The sequence below is a fragment of the Montipora foliosa genome, chromosome 6 (genome assembly GCF_036669935.1).
Source record: "Montipora foliosa isolate CH-2021 chromosome 6, ASM3666993v2, whole genome shotgun sequence".
NCBI classification, from domain to species: domain Eukaryota; kingdom Metazoa; phylum Cnidaria; class Anthozoa; order Scleractinia; family Acroporidae; genus Montipora; species Montipora foliosa.
The window spans coordinates 66,843,894-66,856,393 of NC_090874.1; the positions used below are offsets into that span (position 1 = coordinate 66,843,894).

At 38.7% G+C, this 12,500-nt stretch overlaps 1 protein-coding gene across 2 annotated transcripts in view; it reads left to right on the top strand.

Annotated features, from left to right (window-relative positions):
- The window catches only part of LOC138008194 (uncharacterized), a 148,655-nt gene that overhangs the window by 87,401 nt on the left and 48,754 nt on the right, over nucleotides 1-12,500 (top strand). For both annotated transcript variants that reach the window (XM_068855437.1, XM_068855438.1), the window contains 3 exons: nucleotides 8,283-8,681; nucleotides 10,823-11,203; nucleotides 12,092-12,487. In XM_068855437.1, the coding sequence (XP_068711538.1) occupies nucleotides 8,283-8,681; nucleotides 10,823-11,203; nucleotides 12,092-12,487 (1,176 nt within the window). The remainder of the gene's footprint in view (nucleotides 1-8,282; nucleotides 8,682-10,822; nucleotides 11,204-12,091; nucleotides 12,488-12,500) is intronic.

Genomic DNA, 12,500 nt, shown 5'->3' on the forward strand with positions numbered 1-12,500 from the left:
AAACCCTTTCATTTGGGACGGGGAGTGCGTCAAGGTTGCCCACTTTCCGGCTCACTATTCGTTATTGCTATTGAATTACTGGCCTCTCGCAATATGCAGATGACTCTACTGTACTTTTTTCTGATGTCCAATCAGTGTCAATTTAAGTGCTCTGGTCTAAAACTAAATCAAACAAAATCTGAAGTGATATTTCTTGGCTCTATGCGCCACGGAAAAGATACAACCCTTGATCTCCAAATGAGCGGTGAGCCATTTTACGCGCGTGGAGTACATTTTACATACGATCTTGAAGCGTTTGAGAAAATTTTTTTTTTTTTTGACAAATTAAAATCGCTAAAGAAAATAGTGCAGATATGGTCCCAAAGAGACCTCTCTATCATTGGTAGGATAAACATAATTAAAACATTAGCACTTTGAAAACTCGTCTTTATTTGCAGCGTCATGGAAACCCCTAAGAACTTTAGCAAAGAAGTAAACAAGGTCACTTTTGACTTTATTTGGAATCACAAACCTGCCAAAATAAAAAAGACTACTCTTATCAAGCAAAAAGCAGCTGGCCTGGACATGAAAGACTTTTCTCTCTTCGAAAAAGCACTTAGGTTAAACTGGGTCAAAAGGTTATGTGTCAACTCGGATGTTCCGTGGCAGTGCATACCAAAGTCACTCCTAGCCAGAGTTGGAGGAATGACACTGTTTAAATGTAACTATGATTATAATATCCGTAACTTAGAAAACCATCTTCCTGCGTTCTATAAACAAATTATTTTTTACTGGCAGGACATCGCAATAACCATGCCTAAAAATAAAAATGAGGTTCTCTCACAAATAATCTGGAACAACCGATTTAAAACTGTGAATAGGAAAATGGTATTTACTATTTTCACTGGTATCAAGCTGGAGTAAAACAAATCTTGGACCTTTTTGATTCCTGTGAAGGTTGCTTCCTTCCTTTTAACTCTTTTTGCAATAACTTCAATCTAAATTAAAACTTTTTACACTATTATAGCATTCTTTCTTCAATTCCCCAAAACTGGAAGAAACTATTCCAAGAAGGTTCTAAAAACACTGTTACGCCTTCCACCTCAATTAGTTCAATTGCTTCACTGACATGCAAGACATTATACGTTATGTTGCTTAACCTTGATCATGAAAATCTACCTCCGCCCACTTCTGAAAAAAAACTTTTAGCGGGTGGCATCCAAAAGAATGACTTAAATGAAGTTTACCTCTTACCTTTCAAAGCCACAAAAGAAATTAAATTAACGATGTTTCAATAAAAAAAACATTCACCCAATTTTACCAACGAATAGCTTGTTACACAAAATGAAAAAAGTCGCCTCTCCCGCCTCCCCCTTTTGTCATTCTGAGTGCCAGACAATGTGGCATTTGTTTATACTCTGTACGCAGGCAATTTCATTTTGGAATAGATTCTAGGAGTGGTACTCAATCTCTAGTAATACGAAACTGCTTCTGTGAGAGTTAGAGGTTTAGTTCGGAATTTTGCGTTGTCACACCTACTGTTTAGCCCTCAACCATCTCATTATTTTGGGTAAATATTTCTTATATGTTGACGCTTTGAATGCCGTGAACTTCCATTTTGATGATTTCGTCACACTTGTGCGCGAAAAAATCAATCTAGAAAAAATACCTTGCAATCAACTCAAATAAGGAGAAGGAATTCAAGAAAAACTGGAATTTTTTTTCTGTCCATATAATTTTATCTTGTCTTTTTTTACTCTCGACTTTTGTTTTCTGATTTATTTCTTGTTGCTATATTTTAATTTAACAACACATTGAATTTTAGAGAATTAACAGCCTACATATTGTAAGTTACAATTATTATTATTATTATTATTATTATTATTATTATTATTATTATTATTGTATTGATGAGACGGTACGACCAAGGTTTCAAACGTTTATTGTCATGAACTTATCGGAGTCTTTACAACTGGTTACTCGAGACGTTGAGATGATGAGTTCGGTAGTTCGAAATCTGGAGACGTAATCGTAGTACAAAATATTAGAGATTGTTGCCTGAATTCAACTGAAACATAATCAAAAATATTTACCCATTGGTCCGTCCGACAGTCTTCATTCAATTGCAAAATGGAACCAATTACAATTCGTGACGTAATGTCTGACGTTATTAATTATACAGATTATCGATTCTTATTTAAGCGATACACTCCGCCCGCCGAATTAAAAGTTGAAAATCAAGCAATTAGAAGTGCATCAATATCTTAACAGTTCTGTTTCTCCACGGGAACCAAAACTACCAGTTTGTGGACTGATCGATAAACGGTGACATATCCATGTCCTCTGTATTGTTTAATGGGTTCTCCTGGTCTCGGGTTTTTGTACTGAAGTTCTTCCTTCCTAACCTTTCCATCTTTTCCTGGGAATGTCTTAGTTACTGTCGCTAGTTTCCACTGTCCTCTGACCAAGTTTGAATCAGCGATGAGGACAATATTTCCTTCCTTTACGTTTCTTGCTGAGGTATGCCAGCTACTAATTGAGGGCCATTATCCGAGTAGAGCTTCGACGGATATCCTCGTAAAGATACAAACCTTCTCAGTACCATAAGGAATTTCTCTGTACTATAATCAGATGCGATGTCTATGTGTACAGCTCTGGACGCTGGACAGTTGAAAATGACTCCATATGTTTTGCCAAAACTTCGCTTTTTCACTTCATCTCGGATCTTAAACGGTCCGAATAAATCGATGGCGGTAGAGTTCCACGGAGGGGCTGGCTTTAAGCGCTCTTCTGGAAGTTGTCCCGTTATTTGTTCACTTGTTTTCTTTTCTATCTTTCTACATGTAATGCACTGAGACTTTATTGACTTAACAAGCTTGTGAAGTTTGACGATCCAATATTTAGCGCGAACCTTGCTGGCTGTTGCCGATACTCCGAGATGTCCCATGCCGTGTACATATTCAGTGTAGAGGCGAGAGAAGTGATGTCGACTGCAGGGCAGTAATATAATTTCGCGCTTATTATAGCTCATTTCAACCAAGTTCTGTACGCGGTGTCCAACAACATATATACCATCTTCTCGTTTTCGTGGACATAAACGTTTGTATTCTCCTTTCTTGATGTCATTTTCCATCTCAATTTGCGCTTCCACGATCCAAAATTTTTCAGCGTTTAAAATATCGTCATAGATTAAAGGTGCTGCGACATTTTTAAATGTTACTTTGGGTTTTCTCTTATACATTGCTAAAATTCTTGCGGTAACGGTAATTAGAATACTTTTGTATGGCAATACGTGTAGCGTGATTATCACTCTTGGCAGTGTATGGTTGCTTGACAGTGAAGTTGCGGTTCCTTGTTTAATGGTGTCTGGCAATTGCTGCTCAGTGATGTCTTGACTGATAGGCCAGTCACTTTCAGGCTTCCTAAGAAATTCAGGCCCTTTCTGCCATATACTATCCATTCCAGTATCCTTCGGACTTTTCCCACGTGTAAGCCAATCCTCTATATTGTATTCTCCTGGGATCCAATACCAATCAGTGACGTTTGTTCCTTCTTGTATTTCTCCTACTCGAGTAGCAGCAAAGGTATTGAATCCATAGGTTTCATATTTTTCATATTTTCCATTTGTTAATCTCCAACGAACATATGCACATGTGCCGTAAGCTTCTGTAGATCCATCGCTAAATATTACCAATATTGGGTCTTCTTCAGTATTATCCGGCTTAACCTTTCTTTTATTTGTGACGTAATTCATTTGGGTAAGATCTTCAAAGAATTTTGTCCAGCGACGTTTATATACTTCGGGGATGGGTTCATCCCATTCAAGTTCAGTTTCTTTGATCCATAGTTCTCTCATCAATATTTTAGCACGAATTGTGAAAGGTCCAGCGAGTCCTAAAGGATCTCTTTGATTATTTTTGTAGCTTCAGGAAACTCATTTTGCCCAAATTCTGCTGTTTTCCTCATTGCTATGGTCGCTATTGCGCCCGATGGCTTGTCGCCAAATGACACCGTATCTGGGAGTTTCATTACATCCATGTTTCTCCATAAAAATCGATGGGTGTGTTGATCTATTTCCTTTGTATGTACGGTGTGGTACATTTTTCGCATATCTCCAATGAAGGCAACTTCGTTTTCTCTAAATCTAATAAGTATGCCCAGAAGATTGTTTTGCATTTCTTGCAAGCCGTTTTTCAGTGGAGATCAATTTAGCTATCGCAACTCATTTGTTATCTGGAAGGTTTTTTGGATCTTTAATCCATGGATACTCAGCTATCAATCTTTTGCCCTTTTTGTCGTATTCCAAATTGTTCTGAATGAGATTCAGCTCTCTTTCTTCTTGTAGTGTGTAGTTTTTACTGCCAACAGAGCACTTTCCACACTTACATCCCCCACATCGTGGTTCACACTCTATGCCAAGATTTTCGATTTCATAGAAGTTAGTTATAGAAACTGTATTAACATGATGTACTCTTGCATCTTCAAATTTAGTGTGTAGCTGTGTTTCATCCCTGATCAAGTTGTGACTTCCACCGATGCATTTTCCGAATTGATTCTTTATCAATAGTAAGTGACCGATGTTTTGTTCTCGTTGAGGATGGTATGCGGCATATTGATATCCAATTAGTACTTCGATCTCCCCTGTTGGACGGTCTATGTCCTTTGTTGAGACATCCGTGAACAATATAGCAATGTAGCTTACGTCGGCGTTTTGGACGTTATTCGTGATTTTGTCGATTGCATAGACGTCGAAGTGAACTTCGTTACCGTCTAAGTCTATCAGTGGTATCCTGTATTTTTCGGATTGTAGCCTTTCTGTTCTTCCTCCAACTTTAACGATTGATAATTCCACCTTTTCTCCCTTTAATGTCTCTGCTTTTGCTTTATTATTTGTTATGAAACACAGTGAGGCAGCGCTGTCCCACATAACATTGACCCAGCGTCTTCTCGACTTTATTTTCTGAACCTGGAGTAAAAAACTATAGCCTTCTGCTGTATTGCAGGCACTGGCGGAGCCCAACACTTCATTGCTCCTTACACTTTCGTGCAGAGTTGGGTGGTATCTTTCGTTGCAGCTATTTTTTCCACACGTTTTCTTTCTTCTACAGTCTCGAAAACGGTGTCCAGGTTTAAGGCATGACCAGCAGGCACCTTTCATCTTCAATAACTGCTTTCTTTCTTCAACTGGTTTGGCCAGAAAAACCTTGCATTCGCTTGTCCAATGCATTCCCTTTTCATGAATCAAGCATTTAGGAGGGCTCGTTAAACCTTTGTTCCCCACATCCTCAATAGTCTTCTGGAGTGCTGCAGTATAATGCGTTAAGCCTTTAACTGTCTGATTTGTCGCTCGAAGTTCAGCAGTCTCGTATTCGATGATTTTTCTTTGATCCAAAAGAAACGTAAGTAATGATGGAAAGCAGTTTGATCGGTTGATGGGTTCTACGCTAGAGCAGACGATCTTAGACCATTCTTTCTTAATATCATTAGGTAGCTTGCGCTCAATGATACTGATTGAACTTGTTGTTGCGATTTCTGCTTCAAGGCCCAATCTTTGTAAATCTCTACAGCCATCTTCTACGACAGTGATAAACTCAAGGAGTTTTCTATTTTCTCCTTCCTTGATGGATTTGAAGTTTTGTATAGCATTGATTACAACATCCGTTATTTTCGTTGGGTCGCCGTATTTTCTGTCTAGTCGTTCCCACATTTCTTCAAGATTATCGTGAATGCTTTTTACACATTCTAGTGGGTCACCGCTCAAACATGAACGGAGTACGTAAGGAGCGCTTACTTCACTAGTTACGGATAATACGTGTTTCTTGAAATCTGTTTTGAATTGTGGGTATTTCCTGATGTTTCCGTCGAATGAAGGCATCTTGACCTTTTCCAATTGCAAAGGATGTATTGTCTCCTTAAGGCGCGTGTTTATTACATTATCTTCAGAATGCGATTCGATTTGACTTGAAGTATCGCTATACTGCGCGTGAAGACGTCGAAGCCATTCGATCTCTTCTTCGATGTAACGTTGTTCTTATCTCGTCATGAATTGATTTGCAGTCTTGGAATATCATGACCAAGTCGTGCTCATTTTTTCTCAACGTACTTGTTGAAATCTTTTCCTTTTTATCAGTTGTCAATAATTTCATAATTTGATCAACTGAGGACTTAAACATTGTTTCTAAGGATGCCTTTTACTTGTTCAATCCATCAAATTTTATACGCATGTCGTCTTCCTTTCTTTTGAGGAGATTCTCGCTTAAACACTTATTGTATATCGATGATGCCTGCGTGTATATTTCTTGTAGTTCATTAATCCATGCCTCTTCTTTTTCAAATGCGTCATCATCGTCCAGTATTATAGTATAAAGGTCATGCTTACCTTCAACGGTTTGCCATGCATCGGTAAGTTCTTTGAACTTGCTTTTAATGTTTTCGATACTTTCCTTCTTCGCTATGACACTGTAGAAGTCATTCTTTTTCCTCGTGAACTTTGTTTTTGCTGTACGTCGAATCTTCAGGGCGTTCTCTGTCATCTTGTTGCTCCTAACCAATCTTGCTTTGGTTTCAATGGATTTCGAATGTATTTATGAGACGGTACGACCAAGGTTTCAAACGTTTATTGTCATGAACTTATCGGAGTCTTTACAACTGGTTACTCGAGACGTTGAGATGACAAGTTCGGTAGTTCGAAATCTGGAGACGTAATCGTAGTACAAAATATTAGAGATTGTTGCCTGAATTCAACTGAAACATAATCAAAAATATTTACCCATTGGTCCGTCCGATAGTCTCCATTCAATTGCAAAATGGGACAAATTACAATTCGTGACGTAATGCCTGACGTTATTAATTATACAGATTATCGATTCTTATTTAAGCGATACAATTATTATTATTATTATTATTATTGTTATTGTTGATGTTATTGTTATTATTAGTGTAGTGTAAGTAGCGAATACGGTGTAGGTATACATGTAAGTATCAAAAAACAAAAAAATATTCAACATTCCTTAGGAAAATTCCGATAAGTTACTGTGTTATTACCATTGAACGTTTCGTTCAGGGCTAGTTTTTTGCAAGCAAAAACCATGCTATGACCACTAATCGCGACATGATGTACCCCGGAACACGCATTGTACTCCCCACGCGCATAACTCCGAGATAAAGTCGACTCAGGGAATCGGCACCAAAGAAAAAACGCTTGGCTCGTGCATAATTTCATCTATTATTTATCATGAGGTAGCTCTAAGGAGCCCTCGCTAATTCTACGTCAGCTCTTCCATGAGATGGCTCACAGGAGTCTTTGATTTTTAAACGATTCGAGTGTCAAAATGTATGCCACATCTATAATCCTGCAGGATCTACTTCCTTTGTCATAAATTAAAATGTCCGGTCCGGGTTGCTCGATGATGTTATCTGTTTAAATCTTCATATCCCAAATTTTTCGTTTTCAGAAACCCTTTGCTCGTACCACTTATCTGCGTGTTCTAGGTCATGCGCTTTGCACTGTTGCCAGTGGATAGCCTGGGCAATTTTGTCATGCCGACATTTCTCGTGTTGTGTCTGAACCAGATTCTTACATTCACACAACAAATGGGCCACAGTTTTGTCTCCACACAGCATTCACAACCGGGAGATGTTCTATTTGGTAGTGTGGTTTTTAGTTGATCTTGCCCTGATGGCTTGTTCTAACACTTTCACTTGCTTCCTTTACATCTTCTTTTTTTAGGCAACTCCAAATTTGCTCACCCCTAAATTCAGTGTTCCTGATAAATTCACTGCAGATTTTTATTTTCCAAGTTCTCTTTTTGTTTGTCAGTATTGCCCTCCCTTCCTTTTTCACCTCTTTCATAATTCTTTTACCACTTTCTGTAACGTAAGCATCGTCGAACGAAGTGAAAGATCAAAGATCAGAGATACCGAAATGGAAATTAAAAATTTGAACTACTTGAAATCTTTTACATAAACTCCCTTTGTGGTGAAATGAATAGTCTTTTTTTTTTCTTTCAGTTTTTGTTGGCATTTGAATTTGGAACTGAGACATTACGAAATAGTGATAGTTGTTCTCAAACTAACAAAATACAAAGTTGGTATTTTAATTTCTGTAAGTATCTATCGAGCACCCGGCTTTTTTCACGTTGACAGTTCCGTTGCCCTCTGACTACACTGTCCCGATTTGTGTTGCCAAGTGCGAATATCATTTTTATTCAGGCTTTTTATTTAAGTTACTAATTGTTAAATGTATCTGAGATTATTAGTTTCTTTTGTTAAAAGGTAATAATTTATTTTCTTTGGTTTTTTAGAGTTTTCAAAGCAACGTCTTTTGAATGGAACGAATGGAATCATCTCATTTCAATTTCAGTCACATAACAATAAATGCCTGTATCCACATTACAGCTGGCAGATCGCAGCGAAGAAAGGAGAAAAAGTCAAGTTAGTGATTCAATCCATGGACATTTCATGGTGGGACGGGTCATGTACTCTTGTTTACATGGAAATTCAAAATGGAACCTACGCAGATGGCAAACCGATGAGTACAAGAATTTGTAGTTCTCTCTTATCTGGCATTGTAACATTTTACTCGCACGAAGGTCAGAGCCTAGAATTGGTGCTTAACATTAAGCTTGCAAAGAGGCCTTGGAGCTGGGTGTACTTTACAGCTACTTACACAGTTATTAGTTACGACGACACTGTGTCCAATGGTAAGCACACTCAAGGGAAGCTGCAGAGTCAATAGTGACTCAATAGCAGTACTAGTTGAAAATACTTTCTTGTAGGTTTTTGTGCTGGTCGTGCAAAAATCGAGGATAGTATTAAAATGTTGTATGATATAATCTTCACCTAGAAATCAGGCCTGGACTCACCAAATTCAGCAACACGGAGCCACAAAATAATAATCAATAACAAAAAACATACTAAGGAAAGTTAAGTGTGACGACGATATAGGTTGGATTTTCTTTCCCAGTTAGTCCAATGGTTGAGAAATAGTGCAAACGTTTGTTGGGACTTGTCACTGAGGATTTTACGCAACGACGGCGGCTGCGTCAATCGCAACAAATTATTGTTTGAAAGAGGAAAAATAGTCGTGCTGCCTTTGCGGCACACATTCTAGTGCACTTCTTTGTCGCAGTTTGCAAAAGAACAACGTAAAGAAACCACTGTTAGGCATTCATTTTCTAGCCTCACGTTAAAACTGCTCGTACGAATCCCGATGCAGGATAATCCGCTCGTATTCTCCAAAGTAAATAGGAGAGAGTAATCGCGATAGAGTAATTACGATAGCGTTAACTGTTATTTTGAATTTGGGTTTTCGGAGACGTTACGCTGGCCGTTGCTTAAACAACCTACTCATAACTACATGTAAGTCTGAAACATTGTGATTACTGTCGCTGACAGTTGAGTTCAATTTACATGGTTTCTTTTCTTTTATGACTTGGATCTCATAAAGCACTCGCCAGGTGCCCTTGTTGTCCGATTTCACAGCGTCTTATAATTCCTTTTTATTTTTAATTATGTAAGCGTTAAGCCGTTCCTAATTTTAAAATTTATCGTCTTACTTCTTAGGGCCTGCCCAAATGGGAAACGTTTGGCGACCAAACAGCATCAAACATTGTTTGGTGAATCAAAATTTTACCGTTTGACCACCTTATTTGGTGCTGTTTGATCGTGTTTGGTCGTATTTGATAAAATTTGAAGGTCATCAAACGTTCCATCAAACAACTTAAAACATTTCCTCTATTCTCTTGTTAGATGGGCGAAGTTTGTTCATTTGGACAGCCATATCAAACATATTTGGCGCGTGCAGGCGTACCACACTTGCTCAGCCGCTTGTGTTGTTTGCATATTTGTGACCCATAGTTCTTTGCTTGTGGAGTTTGTCCTGAGTTAGATCAAACATGTTCCAACCATTTGGCCCCTCAATTCAACCATGCGTACGCCAAGCATGTTAGATACGGCTGTCCAAAGGAACAAACCTCGCTCATCTAGCACGAGAACAAAAGAAATGTTCTAAGTTGTTTGAGCGAATGTTTGATGGCCTTCAGATTTTATCAAACCCGATCAAACAGCACCGAATAACGTGGCCAAACGGTAAAATGCTTGGTCACCAAGCAATGTTTGATGGTGTTTGGTCGCCAAACATTTTCCTGTTTGGACAGGGCTTTATAACAAGAAGTGAATTTGAAAGAATTTCTTTACATAGTTCTAGACAGCCTTTTTAATAACCATGGTTGAATTTTTTTGCAATAGAAAACAAGTTAATATTTTGTCAAAAGACTTTTAGGGATAGAATGATATAATATTATTCTCTACTTCGTGTACATTCGTGCTGCTTATTATGGAGTAAAAATATTCTTTCACTTTGATAGACAAAATATCTACGATTAACTGGTTAAAAAGCTTACTTCAACGCTAACAGTCAGACAATATTTCGTGGTAAGGAAAAGTTCTGTCCCTTTCACGATCAAAATTTCATGTTTAATACGTATTTGAAAATCATGGTAGCACTTGCTCGACTATTCCAAGGTTTTTCACTTGATAACAAGAGCTTGATTGCAATGACAATACCAACTCAAGAGCTGTTTAGAAAATGAACACATCGGTTAAATTCGTCTTGCGCGCGGAATTCAAAAAATCAGTCAAGCAAAAAAGCGCACCACTTAGTAATTAGCATCTACTTTGAAGAAACTGGAGGATTGGGAGCACTGTTAAATTTAGAGCTCACTGAATATTCGATCCTCCAGTTTCGAGAAACTAAATTCCTATGCGGCAGGAGTTATCTCTTTTTCCAGCCCATGTAACGCAATAATCCTCAAGATGTTATCTGTTTTAAAAATTGGTTTAGAATGTTCCAACTACGGATTTCTAAACGAGTCCAACCGAGCAATGACCTATGTTAACCGCAGCATTGGTAATCTGTGCGATTCCACGTTGTCTGGTTGGTATCGATTTAGCGGAGAGGCTGGAACTCAGATGGCAGATTCTTGTCGAAAGATGTATCACTGCAACACAGACTCACCAGGCTGGCTCGATGGCTCGCATCCTACAGTGGCTGAGGGGATTGTGCAACGAAAAGTCTGTTTTTTGCAACACTTGAATGGGACTGACTGCTGCTACTTTTCAAAGAACATCAGTGTTCGCAACTGTGGAGCGTTTTATGTTTACCGCCTTGATCCACCCAGGTGTTACTCACGTTACTGTGGCAACGGACTGCCACAAGCACCAGGTCAGAACGCATTTATCAGATTTTCTGCCAGACTAATGTACAATAAAAAAGCATTTTGAATTTGACTTTAACAATAGCAGATCTTCTGTTTATCCATTTGTCAAGCTTGAGTGAACCATTTACCAGTGAAATCACCATTTGCCCTGTTGGCTTAATGGAGCTCACCTGATAAACTCTCGGGATCTTAAAATAAATGAGGAGAAAGTGATGACTGTGATTACGTCCACAAATGGTTGGACTTTTGAACCTTCCCTTGGACAAATTGCAGAACTCCTTGCTTCTGTTGGTACTGCACTTACAGTCCAATACTGATGAGTGCACGGTTTTAGTCCGTGTTCCCTAGAAAAACAGGCTCGCAGGGCGTACATAAATCCAGAATAAAACAGGTTTATTGGAAGTGTTTATGATATGTCGGATTCCTACAAACAAGCTTCAAAATCGAACAACAGGACTTGCTTTCAAAATGGATTAAATTATCGCTCTAAGGAAAAATAAAGTCGTCTGTAAATCCTTTATTTTGCAAAAACAATGGTGAAGCTGAAGAGGTGAACAAATACTACGTTTCCATGAACTCTCACATTCCTTGTCATAAATACCGATCATAAAAAACCGCTAGTTTGTCCCCTTTTTGTGCCTTTATCCTTTTTTCGTTAACAAAGCCGGAGACGTTAAAAACCAAAGGGACACTGGTCGCAAAGAGTTGAGAGCGAGTTTCTGCTGTTGTGGTCTATGTCGGCCAGCATGTTACTTCAATTCGCTAGCTCAACTTTTGATCGAAGGAGACCATTGAAACAAAATACTATTTGACCAAGACCCATATTACTAGTATTACACTCATTCCAACATAGTCAATGAGCTTTAACAATTCCTTTTTAACATTTCCCTCAGAATGTTCAAACTACAAATTTCTCAATGATTCCCGTATAGCCGCAACATACACCTTGTGGGAACAACCGCATTATTCTTGCAATGACAAATTCAAGCCTGGCTGGCACCGGTTTGTCGGAGAGGCTGGAAACCAGATGGCTGATACTTGCGTTAAGATGTGTCATTGTGCTTCTTGGCATCCAGGCTGGCTTACTGGAGGGCACCCTTCTGTGGAGGATGGTACTGTCGTACGTAAAGTGTGTTTCGTGGGAAGTCTAGGATGTTGTAAGGCTTCGGTGTACATCAGTGTTCGGAACTGCAGTGGATTTTACGTTTATAAGCTGACGTCCATGCCATACGGTCATTGCGACTATGGATACTGTGCAAGCAGCGGATTTGAAGAGGCAACAACCTCAGGTAAACGCTGTTC